At 43.4% G+C, this 25,137-nt stretch overlaps 1 protein-coding gene across 2 annotated transcripts in view; it reads right to left on the bottom strand.

The window, feature by feature from the left end:
- The window catches only part of PDE10A (phosphodiesterase 10A), a 190,792-nt gene extending 176,981 nt beyond the window's left edge, over positions 1–13,811 (bottom strand). The window contains exons 1-2 of one of the 2 annotated variants that reach the window (XM_082049801.1): positions 13,723–13,811; positions 12,589–12,886 (exon numbers count right to left, since the gene is read on the bottom strand). In XM_082049801.1, the coding sequence (XP_081905927.1) occupies positions 12,589–12,652 (64 nt within the window). In that variant the 5' untranslated portion in view covers positions 12,653–12,886; positions 13,723–13,811. Of the gene's footprint in view, positions 1–12,588; positions 13,676–13,722 lie in introns of those variants that run through there. The other variant, XM_082049800.1, reaches the window with a different exon arrangement.
- Between the last annotated feature and the right edge of the window lie 11,326 nt (positions 13,812–25,137).

Below are 25,137 nucleotides of genomic sequence, written 5' to 3'. Positions count from 1 at the left end.
CTCTTTGGATCACCAACTCAATGTTGTCTGGCAGAGGTATCCCCAGATTAGAAGCCAGGTCGTGAAGTCTCATTGTGGCTCTGACATTTTTCTACTTAGTACTCACTCATCTAATTTGAAATGTTTTTCCCAACTGCTTGGAAAGATGGCAGAGGTGCCTGTGTTGTCTAAATTTTAGACAATCTCCTGGTTTAGAAAACTTCCAGGTTTGTTGGGAGAACTAGTTTGTGCTTACCCAGCACTTAGTGGCAGGGCAATAGGTGTGGTGGATATTGTTATTTCAGGTTATCTCCAATCACTGACACGCACAAAATGAGTAAATATTCTTGTACTTCTGTCTAAGAGTCTTTTACTGCCGGTAGTAAAAAAAAAAAAAAAAAAAAAAAAAAAAAAAATCATGATCACAAAGCTTTCATACAACCACCACCAGCAGAAAAGCTCATAAGACAACTAGCAATTCCACATTCTGTGGAAGGCCTTCACTACAGAATTAGGATTCAGTGCTTGCTAAGAAAAAACAAAGATACCAAGTAATACCTCCTATCATCAACACCATGCGCATTCCGGGCTGGGTAAAGTACTGGGCAAGCAAAGCAAAAGACATGTGGAGGAAACAAAAAACAAAAACACACACAAAAAAACAAACAACACCCACAGCAAAACCCACACACACAAACACCAAACCAAAAATACAAACACTAAGCATGCAAGTAGAGACCTTCATAAAGCTGACTTCCAAGATGGCAAAATCTACATCACATAAATCATGTTATTTCCTTATTTCCTCATCTCTGAAGGACACTTCCAACTTCACTAACACATTTTAAACACTCACTTCCAGCATATTTTCAAAGTTCAGGAGTCCTTTAAGGCATGCATCATCTCCCTTTTTAATCCTGGTCTGTTTTAATTGAGAGCAGGTCCTCCATGGAGCCACACAAATGTTCCTACACAAGGGAAGAGTATGTAAGTACATGAAAGAGCAGCCTCAAGGAGGAAGAATTAGGCCACTTCTTTAAACAGAACGTTTAGTTTACATGAACTTTGAGTGACCACGAAACTCTGGTGAAACTGTATCAAGCACAGCCAAGCTGATCTAAGATGAGCTGTTGATGAAAGGCATTATCAGCTTCCAGCAACATGCTGACATGGCTTGTTATCCGAACAGCACTGGAGATCCTCCAGCTTCCACACTGAATTTATTCATAAAGTCAACCAGCAGAAAACTTACCCTACACCAGAGAGAGTCAACAAGCACCTACAATCTCCTGTCCCTGAAACAGTTTGCTTTGGAGTCAGGCTTGTTCCAGCATTAAGAGACAGAAAGGGGAAGCAAGCAGCTGTAGCAGTTTATGCCCTTATTGGTCCTAACAGCCTTTTGCAACCTGCTTCCAGAGGTTACCAGCATACAAGTAAGACCCAAAATCACTTTTACAGTTTGATCATCAATCACCACAGCCTAGAGTTCAATATATTATCAGAATTTAACATCACATGCACCAGAGGTTAGGAAGCCAGGCAGTGCGTGTGAGCCCTTCTGCTGCTAATTCTGCTAAGCTGGTGGTAACTTCGAGCAGAGCAGCACAGGTTAGGGATCTCAGCTGCCACTAGTAGACCTCACACAGCTCGTCTCTGAGAAGTCTAAAACCTACCAAAATAATATTTGTTTAAGCCAATATAAAAGTCTTTATACAAACTTCCAAATTAGTTTGACAACTCAGTTTTAAGTTCCGAACTGAAGCTCAGCACAGGACATTTCTATATTTAAAGAAAGCTTAAGCCACTTTCCAATTACCAGCTTATGTTTTAGCAAAAGGATTTCAGTATTCCAATATTACTGAATATAACTGTTCTCATGTTCACTTTTCAATTTTGATATATATATATATATATATATATAGCAGATTTCAACTTCTTTACTATTCCTCCCTTCAGCTTCATAAGCACCAAAAGAATTGTTGTCAAACAAGCAAAACAAACACCCCCTTTTACAAGTGCTTGGGTAAAAGCATTTCTTGGCACAGCAAAACAGCTAGTTGCTTTGATTCAAACTCACATTGTTAAAACAAGATGCTGTGAAGTGCTAAGAGAGTAGTTCAACATATTTTTAAGAAAGGTACACACAGCTGAATTAACAAAAACAAATAAAAAATTAGCCTTGCAGCCAAACCAGAAGGCATCAACTGCAATATCTCCTTGTAAACACGAATCAGGGCTTGTCATGGACAAGTAACAGGTCACCATCAGCAAAGTAACCAGACATGGTGATGTTAGCTGTACTCACAACATGGCTAGAGCCATCCAAGACTATTCACATTAAGAGAGGCAGAGAGGGGGCATGTGCTCTACGTGTAGTCAGATTTATGCTTTAATAAGCTGTTAGAAAAAACAGGAACAAGGTGGATAAGTTATTAAATTACAAATAAAGCTTTTAAAAAAAGTACACAGGGTAGTACAGTAAAACTTTCAGAGTGAGCTAGTAAAATAATGGTAAAAGACATGGCCAGCTGGCATACACGAGAGATTATCAAATAGCAATTGGCTGATCAGTGAAGATAATATTAAGCTACAAAAAGTGAAGAAATAAATTAAGAGGTTATCTGTTACTACATTCAAAAAGTAGGTAAGAATCACCAAGAACTATTTATGTTGTTACTAAAAAGAGCAAAAAAATATAGTTAAGCAGAAAACAAACACTGGTGATGTTATAAAGAAAAATATCCCTCACACTTTAAAAAAAACATAATCTTGTACTTCAGTGAAGTCTTACACTCCAGTGAAAAGATTTCTTCAAAATTTGGTGATTTCCTGAGAGAGATTTACATATCAAATCTTTCATCTATCCCAAAAGAAACCTCTGAGAGTTCATAAATAGCTTTCCCTATAAGGACGAACATTTTCCTCTGTTGTGATAACATTCCTTTGAGCAATAAAAATGTTACGTTTCTCTAACCATTCCAATCTTCTCCTTTTTCTATTTCTGATTTCTACCCCTTCAAGACTACTGCCATAGGCAGATAAGCCTCCATCATTTTTCATTACCATAAAACATGTGATATTACCACACATACTTCATTCATGACAACTTACAAACCCAGTGTCTTCCCACTCCCCTATGAACATGCATTCACAAATTTTAATCACAACTTTTAAGAAGCCTTACAAAGCAGTAAGGTAAAGAAATTCACTAGAAGAACTTGGTCTGTAGAAACAATTTCTGTCCCACTGCCACTAACAGCATAAAGATTCCTCTCCTGGTCCATATGGCTTTGTCCCTACGTGAGTAAATAAAGCAGCCCAGAGCCTGTTCTCTAGCCACAAAAGGGCATGACACAGCTTGTGTCCACAAAGCTAGTCTTCTCCCTACACCAGGTCAGAAGAGACAAGTACCTTTCCCACTGCCTTATGGGAACAGTCCCTTGTTTGCTTTCTCCCAGTGCACATGCAGGCAGCTAGACATCAGTCTAAACTGGACCAAGGAGCACACTAAAAATTAAGCAGAAAAGACAGGGCAAGAGCTTGAGCCCGCATGCTCTGTGCACTTAGTTCAGAAGTATAAGCACTGCATATAGCTCCAACACAAGTCCATGAAAGAAACAGGCAATTGACAAGCACATTCCTACCCACCAACAGCTTATGACAACACACCAGATTATCCTTTTCTCTGTACCACCACAACAGCTAAAGCAAAAGTTGTAAGGGGAATGCACTGTTCTATAAACATTGGAGACCACGGGTCACTCACAGTCTCTGACCTCTTGAAAGCACTTCTCAAAAGGACATGTCTAATCCCAAGACCCTCTTGCATTCATAATCATGAAGACTTAAGATTCATGAAAAAATAAGCTTTTTAAGGGTAGTTGTCTCAGGAGTCTTCACTGCTGAAAACTCAAGTCAGAGGAAACAGGAACAGAGAGACACATCCACACAAAAGCGATTTGCTCCCAAGCACAAGACGTAGGCGGCCTGGCATGGTGAAACCTGAGCACACTGGCCAAGGCAGTGCCTGTTTTGAGAACAGATGAGTTCAGTTTCCTGTTACATCAAACAGTAACTTTCATCAGCCCTACATTTGCTTAAAAAAAAAAGGCAAGTAAAAAAAACCTCTACTGACATCACACTTAGGGCTGGGCAGACAGTAGCAGATTAGGAAATACAATGAGTCACTGCAAATACAGAACACATAGCAAGAGTTTTCAGACTGCCATGCAAAACTTAGTCTTACAAAAAGAAATATATATATAGGCAATACAGCCAAAGCAAACTACATCACAAGAAAAATAACAGCAGCATACTGCCTTCACACAACCAAAGCAGTAGGGGAAAATAAGAACATTGTAAAAAGGACAGGGTAAGACATAGGCCCACTGCAGGAAGAAACAAAATCAACACAATCGAGCAATCAAGAAGGAAGCAACACCTGAAATAAGCTGATGGGTGGATAAGGATGAAATAATATTAACCCGAAAATACAGATACAACTGAAAGAAAGAGAAAGCCATGCGAAGAAAGCACAGGCAACAAAGCTATGTTCCAAGAAAGAATTCACTCTGGAGAAGTTGCCAAGGTATCTGTATGTGCATGAAAGAAAACCATAATATAAACACACACACACACACACACACACACACACACACACACACACACACAAAAAACCTCACAGTGTAAGTAAAAGAACGAGATATCATAAACTTAACTGCTATGTGTTAGGGAAAAATTATTAGTGAAATACTAAAGCACATGACTTCTTTTTTTCTTTTCTTTTTCCAGAATAACTCAAAGACCATTAGCAGAGAGGGTAGTAGCTTTACAGTTTCTAAGTAAATAAAGTAAGATGCTACGAAATAAATAAAAGGAAATAAAAATTAGGCAGTGAGTAAAACTACAAAAGAATACATGAAATGCACACTTATCCACCCTTTCAGCCTAATCATCTTATTCTCTGAAGCAGCAGAACATCCCCAATTTGCAGAAATGCTATTAAAATATTTAGGGCAAAGAAAGTGACATCTTCCCTGCTAATGACAGAATTTCCTCACAGAATGAAGCAAAGTAAACAGTATTATTAAGGTGAGCATGGCAACGCTTGCCAGCAGTTAGAATTATCAGCTCTTTTGGGTACATACAGATCTGAAGGATTAGAGATGCGAGGTTTCTGTATAAAGTTGTTAGAACTTTCGACACAAAAAATTTCTTTCCTTTAGTGCCTTTGTGCCTTCACATTTTGGGGATTTCTTTTTGATGCAAGTGGAATGATAAAAGGAAGAATTTAGGAATTATTAACAGCTGAATAAACTTTGTTAAGAGAAGCACAACTCAGCTGCACAGGAGCTAGTTGATAATGCAGAAACAAGGAATCAGATCAATAAGTGCTAATGCAAGCATTAAATCTCCACAGTTTCCCGGTAGAAGGTGGATTAACTGGTCTCACATCCTGACAGCATCTTCTTTGGGTCCCAACATCAAAGTAGATGAGATTACTATTGCTCCTTCTATGCTAAGGTTTTTTTATTATTATTTTAATCAGAAACTACTAAAATGAGTATGAGTTCTCTAAAGGTAGTGAGTGATATCAGAAGCCTTCTCTTTCAATATTGAGTCAGAACTACTTCAGAAAGCCTTCAAGTGATACAGAGACCTCAATTCTAGTCTTATTGAGCCATAACCCGAGGGAATGTCAGGAAGATGTGCCAGGGGAGGTTCGGGTTGGACATTAGGAAAAGGTTCTTTCCCCAGAGGTGGTGGAGCACTGGGACAGGCTCCCCAGGGAGATGTCATGGCCCCAAGCCTGACAGTGTTCAAGAAGAGACTGGACAAGGCCCTCAGACACATGGTGTGAACTGTGGGTTGTCACATGCAGGGATGGGAGTTGGACTCGATAAGCCTTGTGGGTCCCTTCCAACTCAGGACTTTCTATGATTCTATAAGATTTGGCATCTCTTAATGATGTGACGTTTTAAAAACCTCACTCACACAGACTAAAATTTACTATCCACATATTTTCTGAAAGAAAATGAAATTTGGAAAGACAGTATTTCTTCTTCTTAATGCCACCTATGACAAGGTGCTTAGGAGCTGGGAATTAAGCAAGCTCTCTGTGGCGATATATCACTGGGAAGAAGATATATAAAAAGAAGACTGAAATAAAGAAGTTCCTTGTAAATATGTAAATTATACACTTTTTTGAACTAATTCATACTCTTGCCAAGTTTTTTTTTTCTCCCTGAGAACATAATTACCATGCTTCTATGTTGAAATAAAGCATTCTCAGTGTGCACTAACAGTAAAGATTAATTCATCTATTTACCATAAAAATTTAGAACTTGTTAACCAGATTGTCTTTCTACCGTGCAAAAACAAACACATCATGAGCATTTTGGAATGTTCATTTGTTAAGAAAGTCATGATTGTGAGTCTGTTACCTGCTTTTTGAACTGTCTCATTTGACTGTGCAACGCATCAACGCATTGTCTGGCATAGCAGAAGCCAAAGTGTTGTATAAACATCAGCCAAGCTGGTTCCTCCCACACTAATTGTGGCAGCTTGACGTGAAGTGACAACAAAACCACAGAAATGCAATGCTTTCTCACAAGTGTTTAAAAAGGGGATACGGGGAAGCTCACCTCCCAGGATGAAAATCCTGTTTCCTCACCTTGAAACGAATCAGAAAGAAAAGATAGCATCTCTTAATAGAAGAGGTCAAAGCTGAGGCTTGATTCAACACAGTTGCCATGTTCAACCACATCAACTTTTCACATCCCACAAGATAAGCGAGGCTGAGCTGGAAGAGCCTTCAGATGGCAAAGGAAAAAAGTGCTGGAAGGAGCTGTCATTCAGTAGGTGGCACTCTTCAAACTGACAGTAAGAAGTCAAGTACCAGCACAAGTGAGGACACATTACATAGCAAAGTCTGGATCTTCAGCAGAAATATAAACAAGAAATATTGCACAATTTTAACCACAACTGACACCCATGGGAATGCAATGGCTCTGTTTCAATAGCATATACAACAATCCTCATACATAACCTCTGAAGTTCCTAAGAATTACAATTTTTGAGTGCTATATATATTTTGGGTTAACACTGCTGGATACTACTGCTGTATACTAACGTAGTAAAACCAGTATCCTAAGAAATAATGCATTACATCTGCAGAATACTTCCAGTGCAGCCTTATGTACATGTTAGTCAAACTCATTATTGATTTTTCTTTGTTTAACATAACAAAACATGGCATAATTATTTTGGTTTTGCCACAAGTGTTCTTCAAAGGTCCATAGTAAATATGTTACAATATATGGAATAGATAACTAAATCTTTTAGAACAATACCTGAAATGCTATTCATGTTAATATTTACTGGTAAAGATGTGACTCATCTACCAAAATATTCAATTGTTTTTAGAGTTCAAATCAATACAAGGTATAACAAAAGTTTGCTCCATAAAACAGGTATCAAATTTTCCATTCCTGCAAATAGCTTTACTTCATTTAACAAATACAGGGTTTTTTTGCATTTAAGTACAGATTGAAATCAATACGCGTTACTGCTCATTTGATAAAACAGTAAAGGAAGAGCAGATTTAGTAACGAAGTTCAAGTACAGGCACTTGTAATTGAAACAGCCAGCAGAGGGAGTATAAAAACAAATTTTTATACATATATATCTATTTTTTTAAAGCCCTTCTTTATACATATATATAACTTTTAACTTATGTTCTTACTTTTCTTTTAGATTATGGCAATAGTGCCAAAGTGTAAAGACTAGAATACTGTAAAAAAACAACGAATTTTGAAGTATTAAACATAATGACTTGAAACTTTGATAGTTTTTAAAGTAGTGTTAAAAAATAGCTCATACAAGCCTCACCAAACTGAAATATTATTTCAATCACAGAAAAGGTTAACATTGACCAACAAGCTGCATAAGCCATTTCCAAGTTATAAATACACATATACCCAGACTCTCATTCTTATTTTCTGAATCTAAAATTAAATCCATTATTTGAGATCATTGAGAGAAATTAGGTATAATCTATTTGTATTAGAATACAGCACAAAAACGTCAAAACTGAACAAAAGGTACTGTTGCACTGTGCTGTACAAGAGATGATGTAAAAGCAAGTAAACCAAAAACATACTCTAGATCATTCGAGGAAATTAGCGCTTACATGACTGTTTCAAAATCAAGTCACTAAGTCATGCTGAAACAAAACCTTTACACTTCTGGGTTTTCACCATGTCCAACTAATGAGTATGGCTTACACCTAAGCAAAAGAAGGAAGGGACATGAACAGGGTAATCCAAACTGCCAGCCTTGTGTTAGAACCTTCAATGAGCTGCCATCCTCCTTGCACAAGTGACAAAAAGAAACTACCTCCCAACTCACACTATCCCACCGTACATAGTCACACCTTCCACAGCCCATCTTACTGAGTTAGCAGTGAAAGCGTTACCTCCTTTCTCAAGGCCTGTGAGTGCTGGGTGCCCCCAAGCCATCAGGCAAACATGAGCAGCAGAGCTGAGGAGTCAAAGGGACAGAGGATTAGTTATTTCAAAAGTAAACTGCATGCCTTATAGAAAACCATTTGTAAAAATATCCCTGACTACCAGAGACAAGCCCTCCTTCACTGTTAACTGCTTCTGCCCCCACAGTTGCCATTCCCTTTCCATGCCATTCCATGCTGTCTGCCCTATGCATTGGTCCCTCTAAATACAATGGCAGCACTTCAGAATAGATGGTGTTCCTACAACTTATTGCAAAATGTCATATTATGAAATAGTAGCCTGATGGGAGTCTCTAAACAATATCACTTAACATGATAACAATACACCGCTTTAGTGACAATTTCACTTTCCATTAACACGGAGCCAGAATCCCTGGAGTGAAAACCAGAGACAATTCAGTTTTCTACATCAGCATCTAAATTTTAAGTATGATTTCATTGTAAAACCAAACCCTGTCCATCTTTACACATGAGATTCATTGCTGAAGATCAGCATGTGGCTTACAAAACCCTGATCGCAAGTAATGAATACACAGACTAGGGGAAAAAAAAAAAAAAGTCAAGCCAAGAATAACTTTCCCATTAGTGCAGGTAACAGAAATACTTTTAACTTTATTTAAACCTTAATTGCTATTTTATTCTACAACTACAAATCTTACTACATCTACTCTTTCTTAGAGCCATTACTCAGAAAGTCTTAGCAACTGGTACACGAAGGTGCAGAATAAACTTGCTGCATCACACACACACACACACACAAAAAGCCAGATGAAAGGTAACTTGGTATAAAATACCAATATAGTGATAATACTCTGAGAAGCAGAAAGCCCCCATACTGTAAAATACTCATACCTGTGAGTAGACTCATGAGTCACAGATAAAATACGGTATACATGTGCAGCTTCAGAGACCTTGAGTGTAGAAGGAACATGGGATGGTCCCCTGAAGGTAAGACATTTGACAGAAACCTGGAACATCTGACACCTTGTGGTATCCTAAATATGGTAGAACTCCACTGGGGAATTGATCCAGCATGTTAGACACTAAAAGTTTCTCAAGACACTATGTTATGCAGCAAGTTACAGATTTTAAACAGTTAAGAAAAACAACACAAAGTACATACATATAAGCTTCTCAAGTCTAGTCCAACACTTTATTAGGAATCTTAAAACAAAAAATAGCCAGATATGGCAGAGAGTATTGCAGAACCTGAAATATTAATAATATCAAGAACCTTCTAACAAAATCCTGACTAGAGAGCACGCAAGCCTAAAAAGCTGAGAGGGGAAGAGCATATCTCTAGCAATTTAATTGTTTTCCAATCTTGAAGATTCTGTTAAGTCACTTTCAAATCTCCATCCCGAAAGAGCTCATCTCAATTCTCCTCCCTACAGAACTCGTCAGTTTCCCTGTAAAAATATTTGGACCTTTTTATCTTTAAAGGTGATCAGCGCATATATGTATAGACATATGATTAGAACCTAAAATACAATTCAGGAAACAAAAGCTATGAGATGCAGTACCTTATTTCCATTATTCTACATGATCTCACCCTCCTCAAAACAATAATAGCCTTTCGGCTGCAGTGTAACAAGGACTGCGCACAGTACTGCAAACAGTTGGACAAGTGCTCTTTGCAGTAGCTGCACTGGAACTGAATAGTATCTTCACTCCCCTCCACTCCTTTTTTTCAGCCCAGTTTCCTAAGGAAATCAGACTTATGCAATCATTTGGGGAGGGAGGAAAATGTACGCATATGTATATACGCACACACGTGGATGTCTGTCTGACCTCACCAATACCTTTTGAGCCCATTGGCCGATTTCAATCATATTCAAAAGAACAGAGATATCAGACATTTAGGTTCTTGAAAGTTTCATGAGAGCAGGCTGCAGAGCACGGAAAAGCGTCTCCACAGAGAGAGAGGCTGTCGTCTTAGACGTCAGTAAACTCACAGGGGAAAAAACTGTTCTGCTCCTTTCCTGCCTGCAGGAAAATCTTCAGTCAGAGGTCACAATCAGCCAAAGATGACCAGGTTTCTTGTGTTCAAGAGTTCATAAAATAGCTTAAGTTGAAGTCACCACTGCTTTCAAAATGGTGTTTTGAACAGAGCTGATGTTTTTCCATGTCATTTTTTTTTCTTAGAGTAGCATAGGAGAGAATTACACTGCATGACACACATTCCCCAGCTTGGTCCTTCACTCCCAAGACCACTTATTTTAAAACATCAGAGTTGTACCTAACACAACAGCTTTCTACCCCTCTCAAACACAGAGAAAATAAAATCTGGAAGAGCTTAGGATTCCCTTCAGGCCTCAAAACTAAACAAGTATGTTGCTCTGTAACATAATCAACTATTGAATAAAGTTTCAAAAAGACAACGCAGCAAACGTATAGTCATCTTTATTCACCTCGACTGCTAAGCAGAACAAGTGCTACCACACTCACAGCCGTCTTCAGCACAGTAGCCTGCAAGACGACAAATAATGAGGTTTCAGCTGACACCTCTACAGTTCTTCTCACAACCTCCCAAAATACACACTTGTGAACTGTGTGCTATTAACCTACATTCAAAAAGCTACCAAGTAAAAGTATGCTAGAAAATTAAGATGCAAGTTTACAGACGCTTTAAGGCATAAATTTATTATTTAAGAAACTGTCACAAAAAGAAAAAAAAAAAAAAAATCACAAATAACCACAGCTGATTGTGGTCACCATAAGCATCGAAATATTAGGCGGGGGGGGGGGGGGGGGGGGGGAACCACACACAAAAAAAAACCCAAACAAACAAAAAAACCCCAAGCAAACAAAAAAAAAAACACAAACCCACACACAAAACACTGATTTAAAAAAAAAAAAAAAAAAAGGAAAAATAGTATTTCAGCCCTAATACTTGCTCTGCTTGGAAAATCATTAATTCCATGACCAAACTGATCAGCACATTTCCCGGCGGGGTGCTGGAGCTGAGAGGCTGGCGGGAGGGCACGAGCAGCCCAACACCGAGGGGTTTCAGCCCGAAGCCCCGGCCGCTCCAGGGACGCCCCACGCTGGGGTCGCCCGCCGGCGGGGCGCGGCGTATCGACGAAACGCCTCGGAGAGGGGAAGGCGGCAGCACGCTCGGGGCAAAACACCCGAGGGGGAGCCGGGCCGCGTCCCTGTGAACGTGGAGCTTCTGCCATGTGAAACCCTCCTCCCCCTCGCACAACCCGCCTCAGCGGTTCGGGCTGGCCAGCGGCCGCCGCCGGGCTCCCCCGGCCCAGCGCGGGGAGAGCACTCGCCGAGCTCCGCACCGAAAGGCCGAGCGGCTGTTCTCGCCCCGCACCCGGCACGGGGCGAACGCGGCCCCGCGCCCTTCCCCCGCCTTTGGGCTCGGTGGTAGCCGGCAAGGGTTTCCTCGCCGGCAGCGGAAGAGGCTCGCTGCGGAGCGCCCTTTATGGGGCACCCCCTGCACCCTTTATTCCGCTTTCCGCGCCAGCCCCCTCCCAACAAGGAGCACATGTTTCCTCGCCGGCCTTACAATGAGCCACGGCTAGAGGAAGAAGGCACCCAGAACCAAAGCCGGATCAAAGCTACGGAATTGGCAGGCATGTGGCGGATCTGACAGGGGATGCAGGAAGAAGCAGTACATTTCACCATGTTCGGTCCTCCGCCGCCGCTTTTCTGTCAACCACCGATACCGTAATGCTTCCTTATTGCTACTTCAAGTAAGTAGAGGAGAAAGTCTCCATTCCCCTACGTATCATGCCTGAGAAAATGAAGCATGCACCAAGTAAAAAGCTGACACACATATACGTAGCTATCTGATGCCGAAATGATGCCCAAGGCGTTAACAGCCAGCTCCCACAAAGAGCACTCAGTTACACCGAGCATCCCCTTTGTCCGTGCATCCTCAATACACACCCGGCCGCTCCTCCATGCGTCCACGCACGCCCCACGTATAAGGCCCCTTTCTGTCTTCGCCTTCCCCCCACTCACAAAGAAATGCCCTTTCCTCGAGGCATGCACCCAGCCTCGGACACAGCCCTTCGCCCTCCCCCGAGACACGCGTGACCTGCCGCCGGGCACAGCGCTCCGGTACCTACTTGTGTTCAAGAAACAGTCCGTAAACCTCCTAAAGCAGCTTGCAGAATTAGATCCATCTTCCATGTCTGGCCCTAGGAGCAGGGGAGACGAGAAGGAGAATAAGGCGCCTCTCTGCCGCTGCTGCTGCCGCCTAGGAGTCCTGCTCCCGCCGGGGCCGTCGCCTCCTCGGATCCCGTCGCCGCGGGCTGCTGCTGCAGCACCGAGGGAATCGCAGGACCACGGGCCAGAGGCGGGTGGAGAGAGGAGGAACCGGGAGTGGTGCAGGTTACCGCCGGCTGCGGAACGGAGCAGCAGGCTCTGGATGGAGAAATAAGAGAGGAGTCTCCTCCTGCCGCTGCTGCCTGGATGGGCGATCAAGTGAGCTGCTGCTGCTGCTCCACCAACATCTCTTCCTCCTCCTCCTGCCGCTCTCGCTGCCTCTCCTCCTCCTTCCCTCCCTTGGAGACTTGTGAGGTTAAAGGAAGATGAGGAGGGGAAACGAGGAGGAGGAGGCAAGAAGTAAAAAGAAGATGGAGAAGCGGAGGAAAAGGAGGGGATTGGAGCGAGGAAAGGAGCCGCTGCCGCTCTGGGGACGATGCTGGCGGAGGCGGCGGAGGAGGCTGTCCCTGCAGCACGGCTCCTGCTGCTGCTGGTGGTTGTTAAGAGGAGAGAGAGGGAGCTGCAGGCAGCCGAGCCGCCTCCAGGAGCGGGGGGAGGAGGAGGAGACCCGCCGCTGCCTCCACCTCCGCTGCTCTGGCCATGGGAGTGGAGCGAGCGGCTGCCGGAGCCGAGCTTTTCCCCGGGTGCTGCAGCCAGGGGGGCCGAGGGGCGGGATAAGATCCGCTTCTCCGGGTTGGACATGCTTCCGCTCTTCCCTCCCTTTCGCGGTAGTTTAAGGCAGGACGTACAGGAGAGGTACCAGAATAAAGCGAAAGGGGAAACCGAAAAAGGACGGAGCCAAACGAGGGGCAACCGTAGTTCGGTCCTTCGTTCCCTCCAGCAAACCCCGGGCAATATTTCCTCTGCACCCCAGCTTCCCGCCCTCATAAAATCCTCACATTTCCGTTCCCCCTTTAGCCGGAGGGAACAGAGCGCTACTGACCGCCAAGCGGCTCCGATCCCCTTTCAAAGTCCTCTTTTTCTCATGCTCCCACCTCGCATTCAAAACAATAAACCGGCAACAATCTGTATTTTCTTCGAGAAAGGCAAATATTGCCCCGTATGTTGGTGCGCGTCTGCAAAGAGGCAGATAAAATCACTGCAGTGCCGGTTCCAATACCAGCCCCGGCCGCCAGAAAACGCCCACGGGCGGAGCCAGCGCTTCCCAGGCTGCCTCCCTCCCTTCCTCTCATTACGAGGCGCGCACACAGGAGCTACAACACAGCGCTTACCTAAAGGCAACGCAGGGAGAGGCAGCGGCACGAGAAAAAGATCCTCCCTATGCGGCCTCATTATTTTAAACAGATATTTCCAGCCACCGAGATCAAAAGGCAGAGGCCCTGCGGCGCCCGGGACGAAGGTGCCAGGAAACTGACCCTCTGTTTCCGTGGGGTATCAAACCGCCGTTCCCATTCGGAGATGCACAGTTCCTCCCGATGCCCCGCACCACACGTGTTTGTTTTGAGCCCTCCTTCCCCCCCCCCGGCCCTCCCCAATCTCTACTGGGCACAGCCGCAGCCACCTACCCCTCAGCCCCAGCCCTCCAAGCTGTCCAACTCCCCGAAGGGGCTACCTCAAACCCCAGCCTCAGGTGCGGTGTGGCTCCGGGGCCGCCGCCGGCCTTGCTCCACACGCACACCCGCGGAGCCTGTCGCGCCGGCCAGCCGCCAGCCCGACTCCGTGACGGGGTTCCCAGGCAGGTGGGGCCCGCTCCGCAGCCCCCAGGCGGCCGCGCTCCCCTCGAAGGAGCGTTCCGCCACCGCCGCGGGCCCCCGGGCCGACGCCTCGCCACCCCGCCCCGACGGCCCAGCCGTAGCCCGCCCGTCCCGGCGCCCCGGCGGGCCGCGCTACGGCGTCGCTCAGCAGAGCAGCCGCCGGGGGAACGCCCGGCCAAGGGAAGCCCCAGGGCGGGCTCGGAACGGAGTGGACCCGAGGGCTGCGCTGGAAGCCCCCGCCCCACGTATTTCGTTTTCTCCCCAAACTCACTCTGCTATGGGCGCCAGCCGCCGCCGAGAGGCGGGCGGGGAGGTCAAAGTCTGACCGGAGTTTACCTCCACGGCAAGGAAGAGGTGAGGACATCTCCGACCGGCCGCGGGGCTCCCCTCAGCCCGGCTGCGGCGCTTCCTTCGGAACGGGCCGAGCGGCACGCGGCCGTTGGGGACCCGTTGCCCCGCGCCACCTGTCAGCCTAACGGCACCCGGGGCAGCGGGCAGCCGCCGCCGTCCCGGGACAGCCTCTCCTCTCGCCTCGCAGCCTTGTCAGCGCCGTTAACCGGCGAGAATCGTTCGTAAACCGGGCGGCTCGTAGAGACCGTGCCGCCTCTGCCCTTGCCCTGAGGCGGCGGCGCGCACCTGCCCTCGCCTCCCCCCCACCCGCGGGCGGCTGCTGGGCAGTGGGGCTGTCCTCGCCTTCAGCGGGGACTCTGGACCACAGATTCTACTGCCCGAGCGCCGGGCTGGCAGCACCACGTCCCTCCGGGGAAGCCTCGGCGCCAGCTGCCAGCGCGGGGGGGCATCTCCCGTGGCTCCGCTGCGGGGCCGGGCGGCCCACGCTGCACTGTCCCCCCGCCTCGGCAGGACGTTCCGGTCGAGGCTTCCTCTTCTCAAATACCTTGACGGGGCGGAGGGGACCGCGCTCCTCAGGTAGACGGCCGGTTCTCACGGTGCTCCCCGCCGCCCGCGGGCGGAGAAGCGGTTTTGGCGGCGGTGCCCGCCCGGCCGGGGCTGCCGCCGTGCCCCTGGCGGCAATTTTTGTTACGGTGCGGCGGGGACCGGCTCCTCGGCGGCGGGGAGATGCCGCACGGCAGCACCGGGGCTGCGCTGCTCGGGGGGCCGGGAGCAAGTACCGCGGAAACCGTTGCAGATATTCGCGGGAAAGATGTTTCTTTTGCTGCTGCCAGCGGGGCAGCCGAAACTCGGGAGATTCTGTTTTCTTCCTCTATCTTCCGGGAGATGAAACCTCCGCGTCGTCCGGTGCGAGTCCCGGTGCTGCGTTAGCGGGTCTGCGGTCCCAGGTGCCTGCGGGAATCCTCATAGAACGACGGCGATCTTCTTATTACCGTTCAAAATTAGGCTCTTTTCTTTCGAATTTTGACTACTGCTTTGAAAACAATATAAACCTACGCTTTTGGTTTTATTTTTAATCGTTGAAGCATTTTATATATATATTTTCAGGACTTCTGTTAATGCTAAAATACACACTAACTCCAGTCAAAGTTAGTCTTCGTGTATCCCTGTGAATCTGGAAGGCTGCAAAATCAAATGTTCCGCTAAAATTATAATGCCTTCACATTAAAATGTGTTTTCAGCTAGTTGAATGTTCTGTAACAGTAAGAAACAATCCACAGAGTTTGCAAAAGGTTTAAAATGCCAAAACAGATCAAAGACTCTCAATAAAACCCCAAACAAACCCCGCTCAAAAGAAAACAAACTCAGAGAAGGGAGGTTTTACTAAACTGTTTTCATCTGCATGATTCTTTAAAACTGCTGTTGCCTAAAAATCCTGAACTAAAATACAGAAAGCTGCATCTGCTTCTCTAATTTTCTTTAGTGTATTTGACTGTATCAGAACAGTTGAATAGCTTCAGTTTCATGTATCTATTTGTGTGAGGCGCTTTTATTTTCCAAGTCCAACCGTTATTTACTTACTTTACATTTAGAGCTTTTCTCTCATAACTGCAGCAGGCTGACTAGAGATCCAGCAAATACTTAAATTCTCTGAGAAAAAGCTTAGCTAACGGAAACAAAACTTTAGTGAATTGTGTTTCATTGTTGCAACCTGTTTGCTTAGCAATTAACAACTCCTTATTAGAAAATCTCTTTTACTAAAATATTTACATTGAAATAGATAATCAGATTGAAATGACTGACAAAAAGCAAGAGCTATTCACCTGAAAAAAATGAAAGGTGCTCCTCTAGACAGATTAGTTCCAAATTGTTCTGTCAAAATCGACAATAAATTACTGAAACTTTACATCGTCAATTTATACTTGTAGAAATCTTGTTTGACTATGCCAATCTGTGCTAAATTCCTCAATTGTCGTTCATCCTAAATACAGTTGTTCAACTATCACTGCCTGAAACTGGATATCTGTGTATTTATACAAGGAATGTGAAATGTGTACATATAAATATGTATGTATATATTCAACAAACCAGGAAAAATACATTTTGATTTGTGAGAAATCATCAGATATTCCAGACAAGCAGTTTTTAGGTTAAGGGTTATTTACAAGCTGTTCAATCTGGTTATTATTCATTAGTCATTCGCAATTCATACCTGATTCATCACCTGCTTCTTGGCTGGGTAAGAAAAAGCAATTGCAGAAGAAAAGTTAGATGACAGTGAAAATTAATTTTTAAGCTCTGTGCATATATATAGATTTGCAGACAAGTCAAAGATACTTGGTGGCCGTCTCAATACCTGAGGATAAATTAGTGGTGAATCACATTTGCTCATTCCCCAATGTATGTGTCAATCTAGGTTTCCACTGCTCACTCAGCTCACGACAGTTTCCATTGCCACCGAGCGACGATGTCACTGATGCCACTGTGGTAATGACCATACATCCATATCATTTACCGGAAAAGTCTCACCCACTCCAATAGGAATTTTTGATGTGAAACAGTGAGGTTTGCTACATCATCCCCCCAAGTAGGGATTTAAAAAACTCTGAAACAGAAAGAAATGCAAATTAAAACACTCAGATCCATCCACTTGCACCAAGTGCAAGGGTTCTGCCATGAGGACATTGTGTCAGTGCAACAACAAGCAAAACTCTTTGGTTGTATTTGCATGGGTAAATGTGATTTCACAAATTTAGGAGTCAGAGCGCTCACTGAAGCCATCAGGAGGTCTAGCATGCATCATACTTACATGAACAGGCCTGGTCTGAAAGCAGAAAATAAGCCTGTTTGGCAATAATTTGGCAATATTAATCAAAATACTTGAAGGAAAGCATTGTAGGGAAAGAGTAAAATCAAGTTATAACGACGGTTGTTGGGTATCAAATACACCTTTCCCAGTTCTGACTGCCACATTTTAAGAATGACAGTGACTCATTTTTATCTGGTCCCACTCTTTTGCCTGGTAAATCCTCTTAGCTCACTCATCGTCTTTATATCATGAGTCCCCTCCATGATGTATGATCAATTCTTTGCAAAAAAATAACGAATAAGACAGATTATGGAGAAAGTACGTTTAGAAAAATGTAGGGTGATGGCAGTAGAGGAGATGATGGAACCAACCACCTGAATGTGGGTCAGGCAGGAGCAGCTAAAATGAAATACAGAGAAAGCAACCTGCTAGAAAGGTGGGATTGGGTGGAGCAAAAGCATAAATCCAGCTAAAACCCAAGCTCTAGAGCTCAGTAAATACAGCCCCAAATTAAATCCTTTAGGGGAAAGTCCTGTGCAAGTTAATAAAAATAATTGCATTTTTTCTAGGTATTTTCTGCTAAATGATCTTACAAAATATAGTATTTATTACCCAGATACTGAATTACCATCACAAATTAGACACTTACAGAAAATACATTGTTTCCTAAAGCCTTATTCTATAAACCTTTAGAGTAATTTATAGGCAGCCCTATTTCATAAGAGATTCTTTTTACAAAGGGTTATTCTCAAATACTGTACACATGCAGTAAATTGGTCTAAAGGGAATGTAACAGCCATTTTCTTTGATTCCTACAAACACACTTTTGCAGAAGCCACTTCTTTTCCACAATAATATTAATGATGAGCGCTGATAACATGCTAACATATGCCAGCTGCCATCTTGAAAGTGGTTTTGTGAATTACCTAGTCCAGATGCAGAAGAAATACTGTGAGATCCAAAATGAACTGCAATTTGTTCAGCAAATCAAAACAACTTTTTTTTTTTTTTTTTAAAGTAGTCCAGGTTTGTTCAGAGATAACTAGCATACAGAACAAACAAACTAACAAAAACAAATAAGTATACAGTTTGCTTTCAGTAGTTTGTCCAGCTCAGCTTATGTCACTTCACTTTTGGCTCTGCAAGGTGACAGTTGAAAGGTTATGCTACTGGAACTACAAAAACTAAAAGTTCCTCTAGACATACTGTGTTATATGATGGATGATGGTGGGTACATTAATAAAGCTATGAAGACTGTGTCTTTTCCAGGAATTTTTTCCCTTTTAGAAACACTCAAAACTATGCAAAGTTTTCAGTATTATTTTTCAGGGAAAATTTATAATGATTTATGGAAAGAAGATGCCTCATGCAATTTTTAATCACAAATTTTTCAGGTAGACATATTACTACATATTACATTGTAATAAAAAGCAAAACGTATTTAATTTCAAAAGGAAAAAAAAACTTGTGTCAATGTACAAAGGGAAATATCTACAATAATTGTACTCAGATTTGTTTCCTACATAAGACTACGAAAGAAGCTAATGAAAACCTTATGATGCCATCTACCATTCTGTGCTGTCCTGTACTGCACAAAGATCAGATATGTATTGGTTTTATTTAAAGGGCGTTCAGAAAAGGAACCAGCTGTTCGGGCTTAAGTTACTTTTGTTAAAGAAGAGGACCTCCCCCATTTAGATAAACCGTCCTCTAAATAAATTAAAACTCCAGCAGCAGCTCTCTTTACCGAGATGCTATGTTATAAACCCAAAGCACTGTAAACACTATAAGCTAGGGGTGTCAAACTCATTTTCACCGGGGGCCACACCAGCCTCGTGGTCGCCTTCAAAGGGCCGAATGTAATTCTAGAACTGTATAAAAGTAACTACTCCTACATATATTTATATACACATACGTATTTATTTATATATTTATATATACATTTATACAGTCCTAAAATTACATTTGGCCCTTTGAAGGCAACCATGAGACTGATGTGGTCCCTGGTGAAAATGAGTTTGATGCCCCTGCTGTAAGCTCTTTGATACAAAGGGCATCTTCTGAATCATGTCCAGCACAACAGGATCCTGGCTTGGGACCAGGGCCTCTTGGGTAGTAATGAAACGCACACAGCAAACGATGTAACAGTTGGCATCGTAGGCAACAGCGCTGCTGTTACCTAACACTGTTGGAATAGCCATTTTTTATTGCAAGAAAAATAAATAGAGCTATCAGGATTTTTGTAATTTTATCTTTCTGTTTTCATAATGAAATCTAGAGTTAATTTATGATAGAAGAATGTTGTTATAATTTGCTGTCTGCTAGAGACAAGTAAGTTATTTCAATTCTGTGTTCGACTGGAACATAGAAAGTCTAACCTTTACAGGAATTAGAGTTGCTTTATAGGTATCAAATTTAAGAAAAATCAAAAATCAAAAGTTAACACTGACTTAATCTTTTACACCTTCACCTCAAGTTGTGCATCTTGCTAGCATGTAGCACAGACCATACATTGCTACTGTCACAACAGGGATGTCAGCTTTCCCCAACAACTCTCTTGCAACCCCCTTCTTCACTTTCCCAAATTTTCCAACCACTAAAAACAAGCAGACTTTTCCCTAACATGGTTCAGGAAAAATCCTGTTGCCCCATCGCTAACAAATTATTTGATGGAACTAGCAGTCTCAGCTCTGAGTTTACATGTAAGGCTTTGTTCTAGCCTAAGCCTACAGCAGATTCCTCTTTGATCTTAACAGCAGGTGCTAAAATAAATGAAGAGACTGTGGCCAGCCTCTAGAATTATCTACAAAAACCCCAAATTTTTGTTGAATTCAAGCACCTTATTGTGACTTCTGAGCATCACTCAAGGGAAAACAAGTTTCTTTCTGGAACAATGCTTCATCTTTTTCACTTGAATTCTGCCTTTGTTTTACAGTTTCTGACAAGCCCCAATTTGCTCAGTTGCAGTAACTACCAAGTTACCTGCTGGGAAGAACAGGACTTTTACTCCTGCCCCATCTGTTAAAAAAAGTCAATCCTGAAACTGTGGCTGTTGATAGTGAAATGTAGCCATTAACCTTCAGAGTTAACACTCTGTTGAGACAAAAAGTGCCAAGAAACACATACCTCCAGCAACTACAGGCTATTTAACATGTTTTCTAAAACGCTTTGATTTCAAATCCATGCCCTGTTTGAATGCAGAAATATACTTTTGCAATCCTGAAAACTACAAAGCTTGACTTTGAAATGAAAGCTTGAACTCCTCAAGTTTGTTGTGCACGCATAGCTCTCCTGTGTGGACTCTCAGACTGATGCCGCTGTGACATGCATTCATTCAATACCACAATCAAGCAGGTAAAATTGAGAAAAGTTTCTTGTCTAATTAACTTTTCTCTATCCCATCCTCACTTTAGGCACCAAGAAGTTCAACCCAGCTTGTCTCCCCACAGCAGGACACACACACACACTATGAACATGCACCTGCTGTCTTTACATCTCACCCTACGTCATACTCGCTATCTTTTTCTTGCCTGTTCTTCACACTTCTCTCTCTCTTCTTTTCTTTTTCTCTTCTGTTTTTCTTTCTCCCCCTCCCTCTCTCTCACACACACAAAAAAACAGTATTTCTCTAGCTACAGGATCAACATAACAGTACAGATTTCCTTTGGAAGATACTCTAATATCAGCCTGTGACAAACACCATGTAGAAGGCTGGGGTATTGCTGCATCATCCCTGAAAACTGTCTCACGTATGCAAACCCAGACCACTGCAGACAAGCTTATTCAATTCAGTACAATTATTCTCCTCCAGAAATGAGACACCACTACCCTGTACTTTTATTCATTCTCTTTTATCTGTCTGTTTACTCATTTCCCATTATCTCCTTTGCCCTGATCCAGCAGCCCCTGTTACTTCATCAGCTTTCTCTTCCTCATGCATGATCCGTACTTCCATCCTTGTCTCCAGTTCACCATTTCTCCCCACAGTACCACATCTGCCACATCTCAGCAGACATACTTCAAGCTGGCAGCATCCCTGCTTGTCTCAACTGCAACAAGCTCTTCATCTGCCTTCCCTTCATGGCTTCCAAAGGCTTTCCCCAGCAGCAGCACTTACTCCTGCCCTTCTGCTTGCCAGGTCCCATGAAGAGCTCTGGTGCTCACAAAGGGAGGGGGATTTTTCCCAAGCCTTGGGTCTAAATAAAGGGCAGTTGGTAAAGCAGGGCAAGAAGGAGGACAGAGACTGCTTGTGCTCTACCAGAAGCCTGGGGCTTCCTATGGAGGAGGTTTTAGGATGGTAGAAATGAAGTGGCATTATCTTATCAGCCTGGCTGCAGACACAGGGAGTCATGCATCCCTCCTGCTTGATATAGGTTCCCTAAATGAATGACTGGGAGATGGAGTACAGACCACAGAGCTCAAGGGGAACAAACAGGACAAATCCTACCCTCATGATAATACAGGATCAGCAGCTACTTCAAACCAGCCCAGAACTAAAATAAGCACAAATAATTTCTTTATGAGTTTTCCTTAGAAAGGTTCCATAGGTATAACTGACAGGAGTCCTGTTCAGGCTAAGTAGCTGTGTATTCATGCTAGCCAAACAGGATGGGGATGTTAAAAGATATTGATTGCCTTATTACATACAACATAAATACGGAGCAGTATACTGCAAAACAAAGCAATCACTTTTGGAAGGAACAGACTTGAGCATCTTGTGGGTTTTTGCAAACAGTTTATTTGAACTGGGTTTTTTGTCTGTTCATTTTTCTGAAAATCTCCTGCACCTTTAGGACAAAAGCAGAAGAGAATGCACAGTGTAACCCACTTGAAGCAAAGTCTACAGTATCCTCAGCTCAGCTTTGTCTTACTGGACACAGTCTGCAGAGATGTAAATACTGCACCTGTGGGTCTGATTATTTTCCAGACAAAGCATCAATGTGGCTCCCACCAAATCCCATAACTCAGAATCCCTACACTGAGAAAGTTTCTGACAAACTCTCTAGTTTGTAGTTTCTAAGTGCAGAAAAAGTAAATCACACAGTAGTCCCTGCACCCAAGTTACATCACATTAGACCATCTCCACATCTGATCTGGCTCATGCACACTCAGATATAATTATCTATCATTACAATTTTTTTTTGAAGTACAGATTGACATCCAGACTAAACAAGCCATAAATGCAGGAGCAACTCTGGGTTTATTACTGGAGAATGGTTCTTTTTTGAGACTGCAAACCTCCCATTTCACCTAAAACTCTATGTAGGGTTTATCACCCACGGTTACTCTAACCTAAAGTGTGGTTTGACTGGATGTGGCGTCGCTACAAAAAAAAATCTAAAAGATTTTATTGGAAAAACAGATTTTCTTTTTCTGCAAATAGCTTTTGTTGCCTGCCAGCCCTTGTCCTGCACATGGCTTATCCCAATACACATTCAAAACTATTTTTCTCACCTATAAAATTATTAGGGTTGAATTTCTAATTATTTCAACCCCTTGGAACTCCAAAATAAGAGCCTGCCATTAACACAGCTTTAATTGATCCATGGGACAAGTGTTTAAATGAGGGGGAAAGGGAGCCACACAAACCTTTGAAGGGGGAAGAAAGCAAAACCAAGACAATTGGGCAGAATTTTGGCATGAGGGGAAGCTTGAGAAGCAGCATGTGCCATGGGAGGGAAGCCCACTCACCAGCCCCTTGCCTAGAAGTTGGGCTCCGGCTGCAGGCACTGACCCATGGAGTCTGTCACTCTCTTCCAGGTCAGTGGAGTTCTGAAACAGAGGCCTCTGAGGGATCCCCTGATCACTGACGTCAGTCCCTACTATCGTAGACTGGTCACACATCCAAAAATCAGTTACACATCTTCCAGTGACCCAGTAAAAAGGTCATTCAGAATCTCATTCTTCTTTCCTCCTATTTTTCAGCCGAAATAAATGTATGGCCATTTCTTTTGGACCAGTTTTTTCTTCTAGCTTTAAATATATTTTCTGCCTTCCTGACCTTTGGTATTTAAAAGAAGCAGTAGTACCTTCCTCAGACTTCATTTTCATTGACTAAATGAGGCACCATCTTTCAGTTCTTTCATATAACAGTAACTCCGACCTCCTGATGGATCACCTTACAAGCCCTTCTCTACACCTCTTCCACCTGGAATTCATCTTTCCTCAATACTGGTGCATGTTGCAGACATGCTCCTACTAAGGTTTTATGGATGGCTTAAATACTTGCCCAGTTCTTTTGGAGAATTTTTGCCTGGTATATCATGGTTGCAATACTGGGGGGGATGGGAGAGGTCACTGTTGCCCAAGTCATTTTGTGATGGTCTTTATTGGTTGTTTCCAACTGATGAGCTCAAAGACAAAATTCATATTAATCCCTAGGTGAATGATTTTGCACTCTGTACTGCTACATTTCATCCTACTCATAGTAATACAGACCTCAAAGCTCTCAGAATCTGCTCCAGTTCCCCTCTGTGCAGACAATGGTCTCTCAAATTTTATAATCTATAAACTCTGCTAACACAGCCTTGCATGCAGGAAAGAAAATATGAAACCAGTCCAGTCCTCAGACAAATTCCTGCTAAATTCAACTTGCAACCTTCCTTATGCCAGTGGGGCAAATATCCTCCCTTTAGCAATAGGCACTTCAGTCACAGGTGGTCTACAGCGCCTAGTGTTTCTGCAGACTTAAGAAATACTCAAGACATTGCCTGACAGCTCTGCGAAACAGGGAAATATTGTTCATGAATGCTGCCCACAGAAGAAGAAACAGAGTTTTGTTTTGTTTTGTTTTTTTCCCCTAAAGTTATGCAGGAAATTAAAAAAATACTTGTAAAAGAGCATTGAAAGAATGACAGGAAAGTATCCTGGTCCCCCCTCCATTCCTCTGCCTGCAATATCACTGTTTTCTCATCCATCACACATATGAGGAAGAAGTCCAGGCTGGGGCTGGCTTCAGGCAGAGGCAAAGTAAGCAGATCCCAAGAACCGCAGACTGCCAGAGGGCACCTGGCTGCCTGCGCTGCCCTTCCAGGCAGGCAAGCAGACGAGCTCTCCCAGCATGGTAGCCACCCAAGGAGCACAGCTCCAACCCTGCCTGAGAAGCCTCCTGCTGTCGCAGCCACGGAGGGTATGATCACAATGCGCAGCTTGTCCTTAGTGCCTGCTGCCCTGCTTTTTTAAGGAAAACAAATTTCTGCTCTCTTTTGTTTTCCCTGTTCCCATGGCCATTTTTCTTTGTTATTCGTGACACTAAACAGTTTTTAAAACAAGCCCTCACATTCTACAGCAGCGTGATTTCACACAACCGCACTCATTGCTGAGATCAAACCGTCCCTCCTTGGCTGTGAACGACCAGCCCTCTATGCCAACTCACTCTACCAAACATTAAATTCCAATGTACATAAATGACTACATATAATCTGAGAAGAAATTTAGCAGCGGTAACTGATCTGTTATTTGATAAGAAAATCTCTTGGTTTATTTGTTCATAGTGAGATGTAAAAAAGCTCCCACCTCCCCAGTGATACATACCT

Source organism: Streptopelia decaocto (assembly GCF_964273445.1).
Source record: "Streptopelia decaocto genome assembly, chromosome: 3".
Classification (NCBI taxonomy): Eukaryota; Metazoa; Chordata; class Aves; order Columbiformes; family Columbidae; genus Streptopelia; species Streptopelia decaocto.
This window is presented reverse-complemented; position numbering and strand designations above follow the sequence as displayed.